Source organism: Oncorhynchus clarkii, chromosome 11 (genome assembly GCF_045791955.1).
Source record: "Oncorhynchus clarkii lewisi isolate Uvic-CL-2024 chromosome 11, UVic_Ocla_1.0, whole genome shotgun sequence".
In the NCBI taxonomy this organism is placed as follows: Eukaryota; Metazoa; Chordata; class Actinopteri; order Salmoniformes; family Salmonidae; genus Oncorhynchus; species Oncorhynchus clarkii.
In genome coordinates this window covers 6,110,658-6,135,464 of record NC_092157.1, presented here as the reverse complement: position 1 = coordinate 6,135,464, position 24,807 = coordinate 6,110,658, and the positions used below count along the sequence as shown (strand labels likewise).

The following is a 24,807-nucleotide window of genomic DNA, read 5'->3' as shown; positions in this document are numbered from 1 at the left end:
GGGGTGAGATGAGGTGAGGGAAGAGAGAGAGAGAGGAGGAAGGGGAAATACATGCACACATTACCAAAGGCTAGCTGTCAGAGAAGGCCAAAGGTCAAACCAAGGCTGTCTAGTCAGTGTGTCCTGGGAGAAAAGCGAGCCGATTCTGGGCATGTGGATGATAGTGATTGAGAGCACATGTGAAACATCCTTCCAGCTGGGCAAGGTCTATTCAGCAGAACCCCAGGCAGACTCCTAAAGTACAAACGGAAAGCAGCTGGTGTTGTGCTCAACTATAGACCTGAAAGAATCAGGAGAAAAGGTTCTTCATCGGAGAAAAGGTTCATCATCGGAGAACAGGTTCTTCATCGGAGAAAAGGTTCTTCATCGGAGAAAAGGTTCTTCATCGGAGAAAAGGTTCCTCATCGGAGAACAGGTTCCTCATCGGAGAACAGGTTCCTCATCGGAGAACAGGTTCCTCATCGGAGAACAGGTTCCTCATCGGAGAACAGGTTCCTCATCGGAGAACAGGTTCCTCATCGGAGAACAGGTTCCTCATTGGAGATCAGGTTCCTCATCGGAGAACAGGTTCTTCATCAGAAAAGGTTCTTCAGGAGAAAATCTTCTTAATAGAACCAGTTCAGTACTGGTCAACAAAAGGCAAAAGTAATGTAATTCGGAAAACATCCTTGAACTCCAGTTTGAGACTGGAAGGAAAAGGCCATTCAACATTCTCATTTGAGCTTTCTACAATACCAGGTCATTTTCAAAGAGTTTATTTCTATGTTATGACCTGGGTCTCTGTCTTTCTCTCTCTCAAAGCGACGCCCGCCTCTACTACTGCCCCGTCTAATCCAATCGTGTGGTTATATGCAAATACAAGAGGCCGCGTCTTACCCAATTACATTAATCCTTTGTGGAACCTTTCGGAACCTTGCGACTAGCAGGCAGAAAGAAACAGAAAGATTTGACCGGGGTTCAACTGAAAATATCACAGATAGATGGAGCGTAGTTACCAGTATCTTTGTTAATATGGCTTGTTCAAACAAAAGACAAGTTTCTCTGAAAACCGTATATTCACAGACGAGTTGACGGAGCAGTATTTATTAGTTCTCCCAGCAACTAGAACAAAACCAATGTGCCTGCTATGCAGTGAGTCTGTGTCTCTGGTGAAAAGTGCCGATGTTAAGCTCCATTGTGACACCAGGCACAGTAAAGTGGATCAGACGTATCCCCCGAACACGGAGGTGAGAACAAACGAGATGAACCAACTCCAATCCCAATATGAGAGGTCCTTGTCAATTCCCTGACAGCCCAACAACGTGCAATGGAGTGTTCACGGAGGATAGCCTGGGTTTTTGGGGAAAACACAACAACAGAGAAAAAGCTTTTCAGACGCTCAGATGGTAAAATAATGGACGTGTGAAGTTGCTGACAACGTGCTTGAAGGTTAACAAAAAGACGAGCTCAGAGAAAAGATCAAACAGACTCCACAGCAACGAGGAGAACTAACAAATTAGCTGAAGAATTGACTTCACAACTTGATGAGGTCATTCAGAATACACCAAGCATTTCTTATCTGTGGATGAATCAACAGAGAACACGGATAATGCTCCGTGTCTGGTGTTTGTCAGATTTTAAGGACGAAACAAAGAAGGAATTCTGTGAGGAAGCTGTTGAGCTTTAACACATCTGGAAAACACACACACACACACACACACACACACACACACACACACACACACCCATGAGGCCATCAAAGAGATGCTGATTAAAAATGGGGAGCGATCTGATGGCTCCGGCCAGTGCTCCCTCCCCTGAGAAAACCATTAGTTTGAGAGGATGGGAAAACGATGATGATACCCGGGGCCTCATTTGTCAATACCCGGGGCCTCATTTGTCAATACCCGGGGCCTCATTTGTCAATACCCGGGGCCTCATTTGTCAATACCCGGGGCCTCATTTGTCAATACCCGTGGCCTCATTTGTCAATACCCGTGGCCTCATTTGTCAATACCCGGGGCCTCATTTGTCAATACCCGGGGCCTCATTTGTCAATACCCGGGGCCTCATTTGTCAATACCCGGGGCCTCATTTGTCAATACCCGGTGCCTCATTTGTCAATACCCGGGGCCTCATTTGTCAATACCCGGGGCCTCATTTGTCAATACCCGTGGCCTCATTTGTCAATAACCGGGGCCTCATTTGTCAATACCCGGGGCCTCATTTGTCAATACCCGGGGCCTCATTTGTCAATATTGCGCAGAAACTATTCTAAAATACTGATGAATAGAATGTAGAATGTTCGTACAAGTAGAAAAAGTGTGATTTCTAAAATAATCCTACGAGCGTCATACACACACCGGTAGGAGGTAACTGTTGATAAATACCAACTGTTCACAGCCTCAGTGCTCGTGCACCACCTTGGCTATTTGTATTTAGAAACATCCTTATATAACCTGGTCTAAAATATCCCTTTAAAGTCTGTGTGGAATATACACCGCCGTACCATGAAATACAATGCCCCCCCCCCCAAAAAAAAAAAACGATGCATTTGTTTTCGAATCCGAGTCTGAAATAGAGGTGCTAGTGTCTGAGATTGAATACAACCAAAATGTTTTTATTTGGCTCGGTTGTGGTTCGACCAGCAAAAATAAAATCACAGCTACAAAGAGATGAACCACTAGGATAATTCAAGTTGCTTTAGCAACGGCACTTGTGTAGGTAACACTCGCCAGTAAGCCATTCATCCACAACAGCTCTCTCCTGTAGGCGTATAGGCCAACATTATCAAGGCACAAGGCGAGACCCAGATGCAGACACGGGAGGCAGATGGTTGGAGTCTTACAATGTTGAATAATCCAAAAAGAGGAGGCAAGAGAAGGGTCGTGGACAGGCCAAAGGTCAAAACCAGAACAGAGTCCAGGAGGTACAGAGTGGCAGACAGGCTTGAGGTCAAGGCAGGCAGAATGGTCAGGCAGGCGGGTACAGAGTGGCAGACAGGCTCGTGGTCAAGGCAGGCAGAATGGTTAGGCAGGCGGGTACAGAGTGGCAGACAGGCTCGTGGTCAAGGCAGACAGAATGGTCAGGAAGGCGGGTACAAAGTCCAGAAACAGGCAAGGGTCAAAACCGGGAGGACTATAAAAAGGAGAATAGCAAAAGGAGTACAGAAAAAACACGCTGGTTGACTAGACTAAACATACAAGACGAACTGGCACAGATAGACAGGAAACACAGGGATAAATACACTGGCACAGAGAGACAGGAAACAGAAGGATAAATACACTGGCACAGAGAGACAGGAAACACAAGGATAAATACACTGGCACAGAGAGACAGGAAACACAAGGATAAATACACTGGCACAGAGAGACAGGAAACACAAGGATAAATACACTGGCACGGAGAGAGGGGAAACACAGGGATAAATACACTGGCACGGAGAGACAGGAAACACAGGGATAAATACACTGGCACGGAGAGACAGGAAACACAGGGATAAATACACTGGCACAGAGAGACAGGAAACACAAGGATAAATACACTCGAAAATAAACAACACCTGGAGGGGGTGGAGACGATCACAGGAGCAGGTGAAACAGATCAGGGCGTGACAAACATAACGGTTCTGCAGAATAAACAAGTCTCGCGTTCCAACACATTCACCTGCACATTAAGAGTGGAAGCCTTTTCTGTTCACATCTTTCAACTGGTATTTGGGATGGGCACTTTTATGGCGATGTGGGTGACGTCTATTGCTCTGTTCGTATTTGGGAACCCGTTGATGGCAAGGAAACTCCTTTTGACTTCAACCTGTTGTGTGATGGTGTATGAAAAGTGTATGTTATAGTTTGTTTTGCTTATGATATCATCCAAAAGATTGGCTCATCGAGGTATGCTGAAAAGGTATGCTGAAAAGTGTCCCGTTGTGTCCCGTTGCCAAAAAACCCGAGGGTGGATAGCACTTGGATGTGCACCGGAATGGCAGCCTTTCTAAAGGAGGTCTTTAATCCTCACAAAAATCCTATCAGATTGGTTTTGGGAAACAATATCTGATCTATACTTTCTTCCAAAACAAGTCCCAACTGTCTCTAAAAAACAAGCTCTCTGCTAAATGCAGCATCTTCCAACTGAGCAGGATCAGCCATTCCATTTCCCATGATCTAGTTTTTATGGCATTTAAACATTGGTTTCACTTTCACACGTGCCTCCTAATTTAACAAATTACTGCACTTTATATGGATTATTATCGTGACAAATGAACTGATCAAATATATAGCCTGGAAGTATATGTTGCATAAATTCACTGTGGAAATAAATATTCGGAAATGAAACAATTTCACACATTTTCAACATGTACAGATTGGTTGAAGTGCTATAGAGGATGTTGTCCTTCTGGCAGGTTCTCCCATCTCAGCCCAGGAACTCTGTAGTTCTGTCAGAGTGGTCATTGGGTTCTTGGTCACCTCCCTCATCGAAGGTCCTTCCTGCCCGGTTTCTCAGTTTGGTTGTACGGCCAGCTCTAGGCAGAGTCGGGGTAGTTCCATATTTTTTCAATTTGCTAATGATGGAGATCACTGTGCTCTTGGAAACTTTCAACACTCTAGAAATTGTTTTATACCCTTCCCAGATACAGTGCCTTTGGAACATTTTCAGACCCCTTGACTTTTTCCACATTTTGTTACATTACAGCCTTATTCTAAAATGGATTAACTTTTTTTTAAATCCTCAGAAATCTACACACACTACCTCATAATTATAAAGGAAAAAAAAACAAACGGAAATACCTTATTGACATAAGTATTCCGACCCTCGACTCTAAATTGAGCTCAGGTGCATCTTGTTTTCATTGATTGGAGTCCACCTGTGGTTGAATATGGTGGTCCACCTGTAGTTGAATATTTATTTACTAAAAAGCTAAAATGATGATAAAAGATACACATAGACAAAACACATTATAGGCTATTGATTAGAACTTAGTATAACGGGCCAACACACTATGGCGCGTGTTACCCACAATGGGGATTTCAAAGAGAGAGAGAAAAAAATAAAGTACACAAGAGAAACATACATTTGGGTGAATTTGTCAGCTATGCTATTCCAACCCTAGCCTTGCCCCAAACGGCCTCTCTTATGGGTCAGAATATAATGATGTAATTACTCGGGGAAGGATTCTCTGCGTAGACCGTTCAGGGTACAGGGTTCAGGCTGCTCGATGACGCACTTCTCCGGCGTCCTCACGATGTCAGTCTCCTTTTGGCTTAGAAGTCTGTTCCCTTGCTCTGGAAGGGGTCTTCTGAGGACAGACAGCTCTGTAGCTCAGAGCTCACAGCATAGGAATGAAACCTTTTAGATACCATGGTTCGCTGGGATTGGATGCTAAGGTGGTCCGGCTTCAATTCACCCGCTTAGACACAGCTACTCATCCGTAGCTTGGGTAGAAAAATATTTCTTTGTCTTCAAACTTGTGTTGCATTCTGGGTTTGTTGACGTTTTAGACCTTGGCTGCAGCTTGGGTCACATAGTCTTGTCTGTAAATTATTTACTCACAGGTTTTATACCCTTGGGTCAGAAGTGGACGTAACCGCCTTTAGGGCAATCCTCTGGGCGTACCAGGTTTTTCTCAAATCCAATTTTAGACAACTAACTTCTCATTTCACCTTTACAAAAACATTCCCTTTGATTTGGACATTTTCCACACAACGTACAATGTATAAACATCAAACATATACTAGGAGAACTCTTTACGTTACAATGTTTTCGTAATAACGTCATCTATTAACCTTTAATAACAAAACAAAAATTACATTCATTTTCATATTCTATCTATCGTCATGACCACCATTGTGGCTGACGGAAATTGTTCCAAAGTCCCTTTATTTCATGTTTAATGTTCTGAGGCTGGGTCTCCATAGTAACAGGACAAAGGAATGTTGTCTGTGGCCTGAGATTTACCAGGGGCGTGAGGGGTCATAAAAACCCCACATCTTCAGACCCCTAGATCTCTCCTCCTCTGTTGGGGTTGAGAGATAATCTGTAGGGTTGTGGTCTCCTGTAACCTGACCTGATCAGGACAGTCATAACACGGTGCATGTCAGAGAAAAAAACCAAGCAATGAGATCGAAGGAATTGTCCGTAGAGCTCCGAGACATGATTGTGTCCAGGCGCAGATCTGGGGAAGGGTATCAAAACATTTATGTACCAAACATTTCTGCAGTTATTGAAGGTCCAAAAGAACACAGTGACCTCCATAATTTTTAAGTGGAAGAAGTTTGGAACCACCAAGACTCTTCCTAGAGCTGGCCGCCCAGCCAAACTGAGCATTTGGGCGGCAGATAGACTAGTGGTTAGAGTGCTGGGCCAGTAACCGAAATGCTGTTGTTCTGCAACAAGACAATTAACCCACTGTTCCCCGCTAGGCCGTCATTGTAAATAAGAATTTGTTCTTAAATGACTTGCCTGGTTAAATAAAGGTTACACATTTAGGGTAGAAGGGTCTTGGTCAGAGAGGTGACCAAGAACCTGATGGTCACTCTGACAGAGGTCCAGAGTCCTCTGTGGAGATGGGAGAACCTTCCAGAAGGACAACCATTTCTGCACCATTCCAACAATCAGAACTTTTATGGTAGATCGACCAGATGGAAGCCACTCTTCAGTAAAAGGCACATGACAGCCGATTTGAAGTTTGCCAAAAGGCACCTAAAGACACACAAGATTATCTGTTCTGATTAAACCAAGATTGAACTATTTGGCCTGAATGCCAAGTGTCACGTCTGGAGGAAACCTGGCACCATCCCTACGGTGAAACATGGTGGTGGCAGCATCATGCTGTGGGAATGTTTTTCAGCGGCAGTGACTGGGAGATTAGTCAGGATCGAGGGAAAGATGAACGAAGCAAAGTACAAAGATATTCTTGATGAAAACATGCTCCAGATTGCTCAGGATCTCAGATTGGTGCAAAGGTTCACCTTCCAACAGGACAACGACCCAAAGCACACAGCCAGGACAACACAGGAGTGGCTTCGGGACAAGTCTCTTGAGTGACCCAGCCAGACCCCGGACTTGAACCCGATCGAACATCTTTGGAGATACCTGAAAATAGCTGTGCAGCAACGCTCCCCATCCAACCTGACAAAGCTTGAGAGGATCTGCAGAGAAGAACGGGAGAAACTCCCCAAATACAGGTGTGCCAAGCTTGAAGTGTCGTACCAAAGAAGACTCGAGGGCCTGAATACTTATGTAAATGTTATATTTCCGTTTTAAATAATAATAATAAATTAGCAAAAAAAAATGTTTTGTCATTATGGGGTATTGTGATGTCATTATGGGGTATTGTGATGTCATTATGGGGTATTGTGATGTCATTATGGGGTATTGTCTGCAGATTGATGAGGGGGGAAAAACAATTCAATCAATTTTAGAATAAGGCTGAAACGTAACAAAATGTGGAAAAAGTCAAGGGGTCTGAATACTTTCCAAATGCGCTGTATACAAAAGAATGTGGACACCCCTTCAACTTAGTGGATTTAGTGGACTCCGGAGATACTGTCCATGCTTGACCAGAATGTCCCCTTCCGCCACCACTACTCAAGGCTGTGTGTACATCTGTGCTCACTCAAGCAAACGTTCACATTGATAAATCTCACACTCTGCGTGGAAATGATCCCACGTTTACACACAGATTTCTGCCAACGCATGATTTATAAACGAGGCCCCTGGAGTGTAGTCCTGAAATTCAAGGGGGTACACTGTGTGTCATGGTGTATCAAATAGAGCCCCCAGCCATGCAATCTCCATAGACAAACCAACATTGGCAGTAGAATGGCCTTACTGAAGAGCTCAGTGACTTTTAACACCGTTATAGGATGCCACCTTTCCAACAAGTCAGTTCTACAAATTTCTGTCCTGCTAGAGTCCTGGTCAACTGTAAGTGCTGTTATTGTGAAGTGGAAACAACTAGGAGCAACAACGGCTCAGCCGCGAAGTGGTAGGCCACACAAGCTCACCGAGTGCTGAAGAGCGCAGCGCGTAAAGATTGTCTGTCCTCGGTTGAAACACTCACTACTAAGTTCCAAACTGTCTCTGGAAGCAACGTCAGCACAAGATCTGTTCATACTCTGAATACTCTGAATGATTGGCTATACATTTACTCCTGAGGTGCTGACCTGTTGCACCCTAGACAACCACTCTGATTATCATTATTTGACCCTGCTATTCATTTATGAACATTTGAACATCTTGGCCATGTTCTGTTATAATCTCCACCCGGCACAGCCAGAAGAGGACTGGCCACCCCTCATAGCCTGGTTCCTCCCTAGGTTTCTTCCTAGGTTTTTGCCTTTTCTAGGGAGTTTTTCCTAGCCACCGTGCTTCTACACCTGCATTGCTTGCTGTTTGGGTTTTAGGCTGGGTTTCTGTACAGCACTTTGAGATATCAGCTGATGTAAGAAGGGCTTTATAAATAAATTTGATTTGATTCATCGGGAGCTTCATGAAATGGGTTTCCATGGCCGAGCAGCCGCACACAAGCCTAAGATCACCATGCGCAATGCCAAGCGTCGGCTGGAGTGATGTAAAGCTCGCTGCCATTGGACTAGTGGAAGTAGTGGGTACGTGTTCTCTGGAGTGATGAATCACGCTTCACCATCTGGCAGTCTGACAGACGAATCTGGTTTGGCGGATGCCAGGAGAACGCTTCCTGCCCGAATGAATAATGCCAACTGTAAAGTTTGGTGGATGAGGAATAATGGTCTGGGGCTGTTTTTCATGGTTCGGGCTAGGCCCTTTAGTTCCAGTGAAGGGAAATCTTAACAATACAGCATACTTGACGATTCTGTGCTTCCAACTTTGTGGCAACAGTTTGGGGAAGGCCCTTTCTTGTTTCAGCATGACAATGCCCCCGTGCACAAAGCGAGGTCCATACAGAAATGGTTTGTTGATATCAGTGTGGAAGAACTTGACTGGCCTGCACAGAGCCCTGACCTCAACCCCATCAACCCCAACACCTTTTGGATGAATTGTAACGCGAACCAGGCCTAATCGCCCAACATCAGTGCCGACCTAACTAATGCTCTTGTGGCTGAATGACAACAATGGCATTAATATGGCACCTCCATATTAATGCCCATGATTTTGGAATGAAATGTTCAACGAGCAGGTGTAGTGTACTTCAAATTATTCACACACACCAACACATTCTCTCTGTTTATCTCACTCACAACATTCTTTCTCACACTCTCACTCTGTTCTTCTCTCTCACACTCTCTTACTCGCTTACACACACACACACACACACACACACACACACACACACATTTCGCTACTATGCTAAAGTCCCTGGGTCTTAACAGAAGTGGCATACTAATGAAAAGAATATACAATATTCTAATTCGAATATGCAATTAGTCCGTTTAAAGAGCACTAGGCAATTTATTAAAACGGCAGCAATTTACAGAAGCAAAACACTAAATCCATGAAACTACAATCATTGGTCTCATGTTGGCCTTGGACTTTGATTTTTTTATCAGCCCTACTTCTTCACAGGGAAGAGTTTAGTTAGAACGGTTATAAATGAAAGCCTCCGTAGGACACTGCATTTAGATGTCACTAAACTGACCGGTGATCCAGGACAGACGACTGTGTATTCATGCCCGTAGGTTTGAAAAATAATAATAATATCAGATTCTCAAATGATTGCATTGTTGAATTTGCTTAGTAGACAACCTTACCCCTTGTCGTCTTGAGTTTAAATGGTACAATCATACATTTAAATGGACATAGGCTCATTTTTGCAAGACGGAAGCATCTTAAATGATGAATCCCCAAACATCCCGAAGTGTTGGAACCAATGCTGGAGATGAGAAGCAGGTATGGGGAGTCTAACGTTTAATATAGCAGAGACATGGAACAGGACTGGAACAGCCGCAGAACCAGGTAAAACAAAAGACATACGACAATTAATGCTGAAGCGGGGAACAGAACTGGGGAACAGACAGATATAGAGAAGGCAATAAACACAGGTGATTGAGTCCAGGTGAGTACAATGAATCGCTGATGCGCGTGACGAGGGGAGCGGGTGTGCGTAATGATGGTGGCAGGAGTGCGTAGTGCTTAGGAGCCTGGTGCCTTCGAGCGCCTGGAAAGGGGAGCGGGCGCGGGCGTGACAGGAAGGAGTTCCTGGTGGTAGAGGAGAGTTGTCCTCTCCATCACCATAGTCTTTGTTTGTTTACGACGTCATCGAACGCCATGTCACTGCCGATTTGGAGAGAAGCCAAATGCATTATGGTCTGTACAAGACGGGTCATTACGGCGCGTCTATTATACTCCATAATTGATTTAGCCGGTGTCGACCGGTGTCGACCGGTGTCGACCAGCAACGTAAAGGGATTACGAGTTTGGTGATGGAAAAACCACTGTGACCTGATTTCAATTAAAGCCACTTTAGTAACTATATGACAAGGTTGTAATTCAGTCAATGGTCCTTGTTCTGTCCCATAGCTCTGAGGCACTTATCGTGTCTTTTCTCCGTCTCCCATGTGTTTAGACGGTGGACATCCACAAGGAGAAAGTGGCCAGGCGAGAGATCGGGATCCTCACCACCAACAAGAACACATCGAGGACCCACAAGATCGTCGCCCCCGGTAACATAGAGCGGCCGGTGAGGTACATCAGGAAGCCCATCGACTACAACGTGCTGGACGACGTTGGCCATGGGGTCAAGGTGAGTTTTCTATCGCGTTATACATTGGTTTGGTCTAATCCTGGATGCTGATTGGTTAAAAACAGTCCAACAGTGATTTATTTCACAACACCGCATGGCTCTGACGGTGAAATGCTCATTTACCGTTCTGAGAAATCACTGCTCCTTCACTTTTTACTTTCTTCTCCTCTACATTCTCTCTCTGTTTGTTTAGTTCCCTTTAATCCCTCCCCTTCTCTCCCTTTAACCCCTCCCCATTTCTCCCTTTAACCCCTCCCCTCCTCTCCCTTTAACCCCTCCCCTTCTCTCCCTTTAACCCCTCCCCTTCTCTCCCTTTAACCCCTCCCCTCCTCTCCCTTTAACCCCTCCCCTCGCTCTCCCTTTAACCCCTCCCTCTCCCTTTAACCCCTCCCCTCCTCTCCCTTTAACCCCTCCCCTCTCCCTTTAACCCCTCCCCTCTCTCTCACTTTAACCCCTCCCTCTCCCTTTAACCCCTCCCTCTCCCTTTAACCCCTCCCCTCCTCTCCCTTTAACCCCTCACCTTCTCTCCCTTTAACCCCTCACCTTCTCTCCCTTTAACCCCTCCCCTTCTCTCCCTTTAACCCCTCCCCTTCTCTCCCTTTAACCCCTCCCCTTCTCTCCCTTTAACCCCCCCCCTTCTCCCCCTTTAACCCCTCCCCCTTCTCTCCCTTTAACCCCTCCCCCTCTCACGCCCTTTATTCCATATCCCTGTTTCTAGCCCTCTTTCTCTCTTCGTCTCTTTGTCTCTCCCACTGTGTCCCTCTCATCCGTGGATTGCACCTAGCTAACTGTGCAGACATATTCTCAGTAATGGGCGGGGTTGGAATCAGCCAACGATTGATTTGATAGGTTCCTAAAAATAGAACGGCTCATAGAATGCTCTGAAAAAAGGGTGAGCAGAGATGCATTTATGGGACATTTAAAATGCACTTAGTTCTGAATGGACCTCTTAATCGGTTTCTCCTATTTCTCTCTGATATTGAGTTGGGCTCTCAGAAATTCTTCAGAGTGTAACAGTTTCATGAAGCCGTGGTACCACTGAAATATTGTTATCTTCATCTAAAGCGTTCTCTCAAGACGTTCCTCTGTTTAGATGAAACCCATGATATGTTGCAAGCTAACACTTTATACAATAGTTTAGTCCCTAAAGTTAGCGTTAGGGGTCGTATTGGTTGCCATGACAGCGGCTCTAATGAAATCAGAGCCCTGATAGCCAGGGCCATTTTGAGATCTCCATCTCCCCCCAGAGCTCCCAAACCCCCATTAATCAACCAATCAATCGCTGCTGTCGGGCATGATTGGATTAAGTGGCCAGCGTTGTCGACCAGTTGAATGATGGGCCAGGATAAGGCAGGATAAAAGTCATCATGCCACTCTCAATTTACTAGGCCTCAAATCACATGGTGTGTGTGGGCTAATGTAAACTGAAAAGGCTTTTAAATTAGCATGTTACCGACCATGTTATCTAAGATGTTATTTACCATGAAAATTCAACCATGATTACCACAAGTTTAGATAGCTGGCTGCTAGACTAACTTACAGGTGACATGGGCTAATTCAGTGACTATCACCGACTGACATATCAATAGATGCACAACCAGATTTCAAAATTGTACCTTGAGTATTCTACTATTCTAACTGTCAACAGTAAATTGTACCTTGAGTATTCTACTATTCTAACTGTCAACTTTAAATTGAGACCCCGACTGAGTTCCAAAATAATAATTATTTTTTTTATTTTTGGGGGGGGGGGGGAATTATCCACGGCCCTGCAAAAGGAGGATGGTCCACCAGTTGTCCTGATTTATATAAAGACATGGTACAGTATTTGTCCTGATTTATATAAAGACATGGTACAGTATTTGTCCTGATTTATATAAAGACATGGTACAGTATTTGTCCTGATTTATATAAAGACATGGTACAGTATTTGTCCTGATTTATATAAAGACATGGTACAGTATTTGTCCTGATTTATACAGTGCCTTGCGAAAGTATTCGGCCCCCTTAAACTTTGCGACCTTTTGCCACATTTCAGGCTTCAAACATAAAGATATAAAACTGTATTTTTTTGTGAAGAATCAACAACAAGTGGGACACAATCATGAAGTGGAACGACATTTATTGGATATTTCAAACTTTTTTAACAAATCAAAAACTGAAAAATTGGGCGTGCAAAATTATTCAGCCCCCTTAAGTTAATATTTTGTAGCGCCACCTTTTGCTGCGATTACAGCTGTAAGTCGCTTGGGGTATGTCTCTATCAGTTTTGCACATCGAGAGACTGACATTTTTTCCCATTCCTCCTTGCAAAACAGCTCGAGCTCAGTGAGGTTGGATGGAGAGCATTTGTGAACAGCAGTTTTCAGTTCTTTCCACAGATTCTCGATTGGATTCAGGTCTGGACTTTGACTTGGCCATTCTAACACCTGGATATGTTTATTTTTGAACCATTCCATTGTAGATTTTGCTTTATGTTTTGGATCATTGTCTTGTTGGAAGACAAATCTCTGTCCCAGTCTCAGGTCTTTTGCAGACTCCATCAGGTTTTCTTCCAGAATGGTCCTGTATTTGGCTCCATCCATCTTCCCATCAATTTTAACCATCTTCCCTGTCCCTGCTGAAGAAAAGCAGGCCCAAACCATGATGCTGCCACCACCTTGTTTGACAGTGGGGATGGTGTGTTCAGCTGTGTTGCTTTTACGCCAAACATAACGTTTTGCATTGTTGCCAAAAAGTTCAATTTTGGTTTCATCTGACCAGAGCACCTTCTTCCACATGTTTGGTGTGTCTCCCAGGTGGCTTGTGGCAAACTTTAAACGACACTTTTTATGGATATCTTTAAGAAATGGCTTTCTTCTTGCCACTCTTCCATAAAGGCCAGATTTGTGCAATATACGACTGATTGTTGTCCTATGGACAGAGTCTCCCACCTCAGCTGTAGATCTCTGCAGTTCATCCAGAGTGATCATGGGCCTCTTGGCTGCATCTCTGATCAGTCTTCTCCTTGTATGAGCTGAAAGTTTAGAGGGACGGCCAGGTCTTGGTAGATTTGCAGTGGTCTGATACTCCTTCCATTTCAATATTATCGCTTGCACAGTGCTCCTTGGGATGTTTAAAGCTTGGGGAATCTTTTTGTATCCAAATCCGTCTTTAAACTTCTTCACAACAGTATCTCGGACCTGCCTGGTGTGTTCCTTGTTCTTCATGATGCTCTCTGCGCTTTTAACGGACCTCTGAGACTATCAAAGTGCAGGTGCATTTATACGGAGACTTGATTACACACAGGTGGATTGTATTTATCATCATTAGTCATTTAGGTCAACATTGGATCATTCAGAGATCCTCACTGAACTTCTGGAGAGAGTTTGCTGCACTGAAAGTAAAGGGGCTGAATAATTTTGCACGCCCAATTTTTCAGTTTTTGATTTGTTAAAAAAGTTTGAAATATCCAATAAATGTCGTTTCTCTTCATGATTGTGTCCCACTTGTTGATTCTTCACAAAAAAATACAGTTTTATATCTTTATGTTTGAAGCCTGAAATGTGGCAAAAGGTCGCAAAGTTCAAGGGGGCCAAATACTTTCGCAAGGCACTGTATATACAGTATATTTTTTTCCCCCAGTCAGCTGACACTCAATCTAGTCAACAGGTTCAAGAATGCAGAGGAGATGTTAGATGGGTTTCTTTTCTTGCAAATAATGTGTTATTTTCATCCTTGATATGTGGTGTTTGATACATGAGGAACAGAATACATCCTCCGTAACTCAGCCAGAGCCCTATAATATTAATCATGTCAATGTGTTTAAACAGAATACAGCCTCCGCAACTCAGCTGCCAGTTATGTGTTCTTTTAAAAACTGTCACGACTGTCCTGAAAAACAAGAACAGTCAGGCTCTCTGGGGCCTGACATGAAGCTGACTGCCATAGGGCTCTCTGTGGCCTGACATGAAGCTGACTGCCATAGGGCTCTCTGTGGCCTGACATGAAGCTGACTACCATAGATAGGGCTCTCTGTGGCCTGACATGAAGCTGACTGCCATAGATAGGGCTCTATGTGGCCTGACATGAAGCTGACTGCCATAGATAGGGCTCTATGTGGCCTGACATGAAGCTGACTGCCATAGGGCTCTCTGTGGCCTGACATGAAGCTGACTACCATAGATAGGGCTCTCTGTGGCCTGACATGAAGCTGACTGCCATAGATAGGACTCTATGTGGCCTGACATGAAGCTGACTGCCATAGATAGGGCTCTATGTGGCCTGACATGAAGCTGACTGCCATAGATAGGGCTCTCTGTGGCCTGACATGAAGCTGACTACCATAGATAGGGCTCTCTGGGGGCCTGACATGAAGCTGACTGCCATAGGGCTCTCTGTGGCCTGACATGAAGCTGACTGCCATAGATAGGGCTCTCTGTGGCCTGACATGAAGCTGACTGCCATAGATAGAGCTCTATGTAGCCTGACATGAAGCTGACTGCCATAGATAGGGCTCTATGTGGCCTGACATGAAGCTGACTGCCATAGATAGGGCTCTCTGGGGGCCTGACATGAAGCTGACTGCCATAGGGCTCTCTGGGGGCCTGACATGAAGCTGACTGCCATAGATAGGGCTCTATGTGGATTGACATGAAGCTGACTGCCATAGGGCTCTCTGGGGGCCTGACATGAAGCTGACTGCCATAGATAGGGCTCTATGTGGATTGACATGAAGCTGACTGCCATAGGGCTCTATGTGGCCTGACATGAAGCTGACTACCATAGATAGGGCTCTATGTGGCCTGACATGAAGCTAACTGCCATAGATGGGGCTCTATGTGGCCTGACATGAAGCTGACTACCATAGATAGGGCTCTATGTGGCCTGACATGAAGCTGACTACCATAGATAGGGCTCTATGTGGTCTGAGATGAAGCTGACTGCCATAGATAGGGCTCTATGTGGCCTGACATGAAGCTAACTGCCATAGATGGGGCTCTATGTGGCCTGACATGAAGCTGACTGCCATAGATAGGGCTCTATGTGGCCTGACATGAAGCTGACTGCCATAGATAGGGCTCTATGTGGCCTGACATGAAGCGTACTGCCATTGGGCTATCTGTGGTCTGACATGAAGCTGACTGCCATAGTGCTCTCTGTGGCCTGACATGAAGCTGACTGCCATTGGGCTCTCTGTCACTCCAGTGTTAATTTGCTAAATTGTAATTACTTCGCCACTATTGGCCTATTTATTGCCTTACCTCTTCACGCCATTTGCACACACTATATATAGATTTTTCTATTGTATTATTGACTGTACGCCTGTTTATTCCATGTGTAACTCTGGGTTGTTGTTTGTGTCGCACTGCTTTGCTTTATCTTGGCCAGGTCACAGTTGTAAATGAGAACTTGTTCTCAACTAGCTTATCTGGTTAAATATATGTCAGCATATAGGCTGCCCTGTACACTGTATTCATATTGTTCATACCATAGCCCAGGTCTAGAGCCGTGTGTGCTCATTTCCACAATATTAAAACTTGAATATGCATCGGTCGGTATGATCATTATTCAGCCAATCCAGGCTATAAAGATGGATCCGATTTAGCTGACTTAACTTCTGTGTATTAGCAGTCATCCAGGATACACCTACTTTTTTGAAAACCTTTTCGGTTGCATAGCGTGGTCAAATCCTGCTTAGACCCACTCAGGCCTGAACATTGCCCCAACCCCACCGTGCCGTAGCCTTCACCCAATAGAGAGCAGCACGGTCAGGCTGCACTACTGTCTGATGCGAATCCCCTTTAGTTCTGGACTGGGATAACAGAGCTCTCCATAGTCCATCAACATGGTCCTTTCTGAACAAACTGATGCTTGTAGCCCAAAGTTACTTGATCCTGGTTCTGGGGAACTTGTTCTGGGGAACTGGTTCTGGGGAACTAATGGGGTGCACATTTCATTTTTTTTGCCCAAAGCACTACACACCTGATTCCACTAATCATCTGCATAATCAAACCTTTGATTAGTGGAATCAGGTGTGTAGTGCTTTGGGCAAAAAAATATGAAATGTGCACCCCATTAGTTCCCCAGAACCAGGTCCCCAGAACCAGGATGAAGAAACACTACTGTAGCCTAATAATAACTAATATTTCAGAATTGATTCTTGGTGCAGCCCTGTATTTTCTCAATGTCACTATGTCACTAGACTGGTCCCCTACCGAGAAACTGTTTTATCTCTGTTCCTGTAATGCTCTCTGCACCGCCCAATAGGGAATCTGCATAATGGATGGGCCCTGCACCGCCCAATAGGGAGCCTGTATAATGGATGGGCCCTGCACCGCCCAATAGGGAGTCTGTATAATGGATGAGCCCTGCACCGCCCAATAGGGAGCCTGCATAATGGATGAGCCCTGCACCGCCCAATAGGGAGCCTGCATAATGGATGAGCCACTTGACCCGGTGCTTGTCCTAGTGTAATGCAGACCCGTGGCGTGGAGCACTCACTGCTCCTACATTTGACGCTCTCAAACATGAATTACAGAGCACTTGTCTGAGAGAGAGTATAAGCGCATAGGTACAACGTTCATGAACATTCTTTTTTTTTTAATGACATTTTCGAACACAATGAAGACCGTTTGACAGCCAGTTTGCACTGACATTGTTGCCGTGGCCACGATACTAAACGGTTACAGTATTAAAGTTACTAATAGTTCTACATAGGTAGAAATCAAATGTGACCGTTTAGCTGAGGTGTTGATGTACCTGTTTAAATATGTAATGGCAACATCTATGGATATGTGAGGATTCCTGCTAGTCTGGGGTGCAGCTGTGGTAGGTAGGTAGGTAGGTAGGGTAGGTACCATAGATAGATACTATAGATAGGTAGATAGATACTATAGATAGATAGATACTATAGATAGATACTATAGATAGATAGATATCAGGACAGAGTACTAAAACAACCATTGGACCCACACTGTTTTGCTGCGGTGCAAAGCCATCTAACCACTGAGTGGCCCAGGTCTAGAGAAGCGTTGACTCAGTGCAATAATGTGGTTGGACTGGCTCTCTCCTGTACTCTGGGTCCTTTGGCCATTTTGACATGCCTTCTCTCTCTCTCCCTCCCTCTCTCTCTTTCTTGCGCCTACGTTAAGTGGCTCAAAGCCAAGGTAAGTCCCGTTTGTCACATGACCCATCTTTCCGTAGTTCTGTTATTGCCAGGCTGTTCCACCCCCTTTTAAAATGTGTTCATGTTCATTCATTTTATTCCTTCTATTATTGGCCTAAACCAATCCATAGTACAAGCACGCCTAGTCCAACTGTTGCTATAGCCGTCCTTATCGGAGCCTTAGTAACAGATCTTATCATTTCAATATATCATGGTAGATATGTGTTGAATAGCTGTTCATGTGTAGCTATCTAGCATAACTACCTAGTATAACTACATATCATAACTACCTAGTATAACTATCTAGTATAGCTATCTAGTATAGCTATCTAGTATAACTGCCTAGTATAACTCTCTAGTATAAGTAGTATAACTATCTAGTATAACTACATATCATAACTACCTAGTATAACTATCTAGTATAGCTATCTAGTATAGCTATCTAGTATAACTGCCTAGTATAACTCTCTAGTATAAGTAGTATAACTATCTAGTATAACTATCTAGTATAACTACCTAGTATAACTCTCTAGTAGAAGTAGTATAACTATCTAGTATAACTCTAGTATAACTATCTAGTCTGTTGTATGGGCTTCCCAGAAAAAAGGAGTATGCTTTTGAATATGTATAACCTCAAGTCCCTCCCTATAAAAATCCAATGTTAGCTGTGGCGTGACCTTAGTTATTGGCTATGTTTATCTATTTGTTTTACATGCTTGGTAGAACACCGTGTTTGTAACAAACACGTCACAATGATAAGCAGAATTACTCCATGAGTTTTCACCTGGGGTCACCTTGTGACTCAGTCCTGCTATCAATATGCTAATAAGCTAGAATGTCTCAGTAAAGATTTGAAGTACACTGAATCTGGGAAGCCTGTCACATTTCAGTTGCCATACAACTTAGTCTTCATGCTACCACTGTGTTAAATGTCTTACAGAGATGTCTTGATTTATTTTCTTACAACAGCAGCATGGAAACAATCAGCCAATCAGAGGAGGAGGAGGAACACTATCGAGGACCAATCCGCCGACACAGAAACCTCCTAGCCCGCCGCCCATGACAGGTACCATGTCAGGGCGTGGAACTCTGGGGTAAGATGGCCTCCTTATTTAATAAACAAGGGATGACAATTTTGTAGTCAACATGTTACAAGGCAGAGTAGAGGCGCAGCTATTTGGGGAGTTTGGAATCGTAGCCGGTGAAACATGAAAGTTAGTGCCATCCTGATCTTTGACATGGGCTCAGTCTCAAATTGCACCCTTTTCATTATGTTCGGGCACTTCTTTTGACAGGGACCAATGGGGTTCTAGTGAAAAGTAGTGCACTATGTAGGGAATAGGATGCCATTTGGGACTCAGCCACGGTTTTGAACACTAAGCAGACAGTAATTCTGGCCTTGAACACAGATAAGCTCTATTTCAGTTAGCCGTCGTGGTCACTGCTGTGGAACGTTCGGCTGGATAGATTCTCCAGCACAGATTTTCACTGATTGTTAATGTATAGAGCGAATTAAGTGTGTTGAGGACATGGTTGTAAAAAGGTTACTATGTTGTTAATATGATATATATATATATATATATATATATATATATACATAGTGTCTTCAGAATGTAATTCATACCCCTTGATTTATTCCACATTGTGTTGTTATAGCCTGAATTCAAAATGGATTTTTTTTTAAATAAAACATTTCTCTCCCATCTACACACAATACACCATAATGATGAAGTGAAAGCATGTTTGTTTGTTTTTGTGCATATTTATTGAAAATGAATAAAAACAGAACTATCTCAAGTATTCAGATCTTTTTGCTAGGACACTCCAACTTGAACTCAGGTTCGTTCAATTTCCTTTGATCCTCCTTGAGATTTCACTACGACTTTACTGGAGTCCAATACCCCATAATGACATCACAATACCCCATAATGACATCACAATACCCCATAATGACAAAGCAAAAACATTTTTGCTCATTTTTTTTTTTTTTAACTAAATGAAATATCACATTTACATAAGGATTCAGACCCCTTACTCAGTACTCTGTTGAAGTACCTTTGGCAGCGATTACAGCCCCGAGTCTTCTTGGGTATGACGTTACAAGCTTGGCACACCTGTATTTGGGGAGTTTCTCCCATTCTTCTCTGCAGATCATCTCAAGCTCTTTCAGGTTGGATCAGGAGCGTTGCTGCAGAGCTATTTTTAGGTGTCTCCAGAGATGTTCAATTAGGTTCAAGTCCGGGCTCTGGCTGGGCCACTCAAGGACATTCAGAGACTTGTCCCGAAGCCACTTCTCCCTTGTCTTGGCTGTGTGCTTAGGGTCGTTGTCCTGTTGGAAGGTGAACCTTCGCCCCCAGTCTGAGGTCCTGAGCAATCTGGAGCAGGTTTTCATCAAGGATCTCTCTGTACTTTGCTCCGTTCATCTTTCCCTCGATCCTGACTAATCTCCCAGTCCCTGACACTGAAAAACATCCTCACAGCACAGTGCTGCCACCACCATGTTTCACCGTAGGGATGGTGCCAGGTTTCCTCCAGACGTGACGCTTGGCATTCAGGCCAAAGAGTTCTATCTTGGTTTTGTCAGACCAGAGAATCTTGTTTCTCATGGTCTGAGAGACCTTTAAGTGCCTTTTGGCAAACTCCAAGTGGGCTGTCATGTGGCTTTTACTGAGGAATGGCTTCCGTCTGGCCACTCTACCATAAAGGCCTGATTGGTGGACCACAAGTTGTAGAAACATCTCAAGGATGGTCAATGGAAACAGGATGCACCTGAGCTCAATTTCGAATCTCATAGCAAAGGGTCTGAATACTTATGTAAATTAGGTATTTCTGGGTTTCTCATTCTAAAAACCTGTTTTCACTTTGTTGTTATAGGGTATTGTGTGTAGATTGATGAGGAACATGTTTTATTTAATGAATTTTATAATAAGGCTGTAACGTAACAACATGTGGATTATGTCAAGGGGTCTGAATAATTTCTAGAGTGTTAAAAGTTTCCAAGAGCACAGTGGGAAATGGAACTACCCAGACTCTGCCTAGAGCTGGCCTTCCGGCCAAACTGAGCAACCGGGCAGGAAGGATCTTGGTCAGGGAGGTGACCAAGAACCCAATGACCACTCTGACAGACCTACAGACTTCCTTGGCTGAGATGGGAGAACCTGCCAGAAGGACAGCATTCTCTACAGCACTTCAGCAATCTGGGATTTATGGGAGAGTGGCCAGACAGAAGCCACTCCTGAGAAAATGGCACATGAAAGCACTCCTGGAGTTTGCTAAAATGGCACATGAAAGATAACACAAGGAAAAAGATTCAGTGGTCTGATGAGACAAAAAAAAATGGAACTGTTTGGCCTGAATGCAAAGCGCTATGTCTGGACAAAACCAGGCATAACTCATGACCCGTCTAACACCATCCCTACCGTGAATCATAGTGGTGGCAGCAGCAGCATACTATGGGGAAGACTAGTAAGGATAGAGGGAACAATGAATGGAGCCACATAAAGGCAACTCCTTGACTAGGACCTGCATTAGAGTGCAAGCAACCTTAGTGTGAGATGTATGTTCCAACAGGATAATGACCCCAAGCAACCTTAGAGATGGGTTTCTGTTCCAACAGGATAATGACCCCAAGCAGCCTCCGAGAGAGGTTTATGTTCCAACAGGACAATGACCCCAAGCAGACAGCTAAAGCAATGCTGGAATGGCTTCAGAAGAAGAAGAATGTGAAAGTCCCTGAGTGGCCCAGGAAAAGGCCAAATTTGAATCCCATTGAAAATCTATGGAAAGACTTGAAGATTGCTGTTTATCGCCACTCCCCATCTAACTTAACAGAGCTTGAGAAAATCTGCAAGGAAGAATGGGAGAAAATCCCCAAATCCAGATGTGCAAAGCTGATACAGACGACTCGAAGCTGATTCAGACGACTCGAAGCTGATTCAGACGACTCGAAGCTGATTCAGACGACTCGAAGCCGATTCAGACGACTCGAAGCCGATTCAGACGACTCGAAGCCGATTCAGACGACTCGAAGCCGATTCAGACGACTCGAAGCCGATTCAGACGACTCGAAGCCGATTCAGACGACTCGAAGCGATTCAGACGACTCGAAGCCGATTCAAACGACTCGAAGCTGTAATCACCACCAAAGGTGTTTCTGATTGGTGTAAATACTTACACTATGTAAATGAGATATTTCTTTATTTCATTTTCAATAATTTAGCAAACATTTCTAAAAAAACATGTTTTTGTTTTGTCATTATGGGGTATTGTGTGTAGATGGGTAAGATAAACATTTTTAATTCAGGCTGTAGCACAACAAAATGTGGAATAAGTCAAAAGGGGGTATGAATACTTTCCGAAGGCACTGTATGTAACAAGTACATGTACATCGTGACGTCGGGTTCTACTACATTCCAACCTAACATCCGCGCTTGTGACTACAAACATTTTCTCCGTTACTTTTCAATTAGGATTCTTTTGTATTCATTGATAAAAAAAAATCTAAATTGAATGGACCTCTGATTCATTTTGAGTCATTTTGAGTCATTTTGAGTCATTCTGAGTCATTCTGGTTCATTCTGAGTCATTCTGGTTCATTCTGAGTCATTCTGAGTCATTCTGAGTCATTCTGAGTCATTCTGGTTCATTCTGGGTCATTCTGGGTCATTCTGAGTCATTCTGAGTCATTCTGAGTCATTCTGGTTCATTATGATTCATTCTGAGTCATTCTGGTTCATTCTGAGTCATTATGGTTTGTTCTGGTTCATTCTGGGTCATTCTGAGTCATTCTGGTTTGTTCTGGTTCATTCTGGGTCATTCTGAGTCATTCTGGTTAATTCTGGGTCATTCTGGTTCATTGTGGTTCATTCTCCTCTTTATCTCCCTCTCTGTCTTCGGATGACTTTAACAGACGCAGCACGCCCTGTAAAACTCTGGAGCCGGTGAAACCACCCACAGTGCCAAACGACTATATGACCAGCCCTGCTCGACTAGGCAGCCAGCACAGCCCTGGACGCACTGCATCTCTCAACCAGAGACAAAGAACCCACAGGTAATACACACACGCACGCACGCACGCACGCACGCACGCACGCACACACACACACACACACACACACACACACACACGCACACACTATTGTGTCCTTGTAGCACCACGAGTGTCAACAGCTCTGAATGTTTCTCTCTCACAGCCTCTCTGAATTTGAGAAAAGCAACCCTCACAATTTGTATCCCACCTGACATTTCTAGTGTTTTCACTTTATCATGTTCAGGTGCTTTCACAGCTCCCCTCCCAACTACTTTCAATAGCAACATTCAACTAACAAGGCCTGGGAGGATTCAGACATGTTCCTAAAGGCCTGCAGTGTAAAGTGCTTTTTTTATTTTTTAAAGTCCTCCTCTGTATGTTTAGACCCCTGGCACGATCACTGAAATCCCTGAGTCAGAAAGTCACACTGCGAGAGCTGAGATATGAAGTTGACCTGTTTAAAGGTCTTACTCACATCGGCTACGGCGAGCGTGATCACACAGTCGTCTTGAACAGTTGGTGCTCTCGTGCATGCTTCAGTGCTGCTTGCCTCGAAAGCGTGCATAGAAGTAATTTAGCTCGTCTGGTATGCTTATGTCACTGGGCAGCTCACGGCTGGGCTTCCCTTTGAAGTCCGTAATAGTTTGCAAGCCCTGCCACATCCGACGACCGTCGGAGCCGGTGTAGTAGGATTCAATCTTTCCCCTGTATTTACGCTTTGCCTGTTAGATGGTTCATCTGAGGGCATAGCAGTTTTTTTTTTATAAGCTTCCGGGTCAGAGTCCTGCTCCTTGAAAGTGGCAGATCCACTCTTTAGCTCAGTGCGGATGTTGCCTGTAATCCATGGCTTCTGGTTTGAGTATGTACGTATGCTCACTGTGGGGACAATTTGCACTTATTTATGAAGCCGATGACTGAGGTGGTGTACTCCTCAATGCCATCGGATGAGTCCCGGAACATATTCCAGTCTGTGATAGCAAAACAGTCCTGTAGTTTAGCATCTGCGTCATCTGACCACTTCCGTATTGAGTGAGTCACTGGTGCTTCCTGCTTTAGTTTTTGTAATCAGGAATCAGGAGGATAGAATTATGGTCAGATTTGCGAAATGAAGGGTGAGGGAGAACTTTGTACGCATCTCTGTGTGTGGAGTAAAGGTGGTCTAGAGTTTTTTTTTTTTTTCTCCTCTTGTTGCACATTTAACATGCTGGTAGAAATGAGGTAAAACTGATTTAGGTTTATCGGCATTGAAGTCCTCCGGCCACTAGGAGCGCCGCCCCGTTTGCGTGGTGGGAGAGTGCATCTTAACCATGTTTGCCCTGTTCAGATGAGTAGATGTAGTACTGCATAGTACATTAGGAATCATCATTTGATGTGGTTATAACATACTTTTAACCTCATGTGACATGTTATCACACGCCTCTCTCTATAAGGCAGGAAAACATGATGTCTTACAAAATGTAGAGTAAAATGATGCTCAATTCAACACCACAAACTAAAAGCCATTTCTGCTGTTTTTCATCGTTGCTTCTCAATCAGCAATCCAATTATCGTCTTTGAAACCAGCTGATTTAACGCTCGATTAATATCAGTGACTTTCGGGGTTATGGAGTAACACAAATATCATACAGCCTTCTAGAGTGGGAGTTGTGCACCATGGCAGTACATTCAAAAAGCAGGATTATTGTGTAATGTCTCTCAACCCACTCTCTCACACAGTCGTCTTGAACAGTTGATATAGAGCACCCACTGTTGTTCTGTCATCCTCTATCTGACCTGGGAACTGTGTGTTCAGACCACTGTTGTTCTGTCATCCTCTAGCCGACCTGGGAACTGTGTGTTTCAGACCGCTGTTGTTCTGTCATCCTCTATCTGACCTGGGAACTGTGTGTTTCAGACCACTGTTGTTCTGTCATCCTCTAGCTGACCTGGGAA

General features: G+C 44.2%; 1 protein-coding gene across 14 annotated transcripts in view; it reads left to right on the top strand.

The window, feature by feature from the left end:
* Window positions 1-24,807, top strand: part of LOC139420137 (abl interactor 1-like) — a 97,048-nt gene that overhangs the window by 41,380 nt on the left and 30,861 nt on the right. For 6 of the 14 annotated variants that reach the window (XM_071169908.1, XM_071169899.1, XM_071169903.1 and 3 more), the window contains exons 3-6: window positions 10,523-10,699; window positions 17,833-17,847; window positions 18,816-18,940; window positions 22,756-22,896. In XM_071169908.1, coding sequence (XP_071026009.1) covers window positions 10,523-10,699; window positions 17,833-17,847; window positions 18,816-18,940; window positions 22,756-22,896 — 458 coding nt within the window. The remainder of the gene's footprint in view (window positions 1-10,522; window positions 10,700-17,832; window positions 17,848-18,815; window positions 18,941-22,755; window positions 22,897-24,807) is intronic. The other 8 variants (XM_071169909.1, XM_071169905.1, XM_071169904.1 and 5 more) reach the window with 2 other exon arrangements.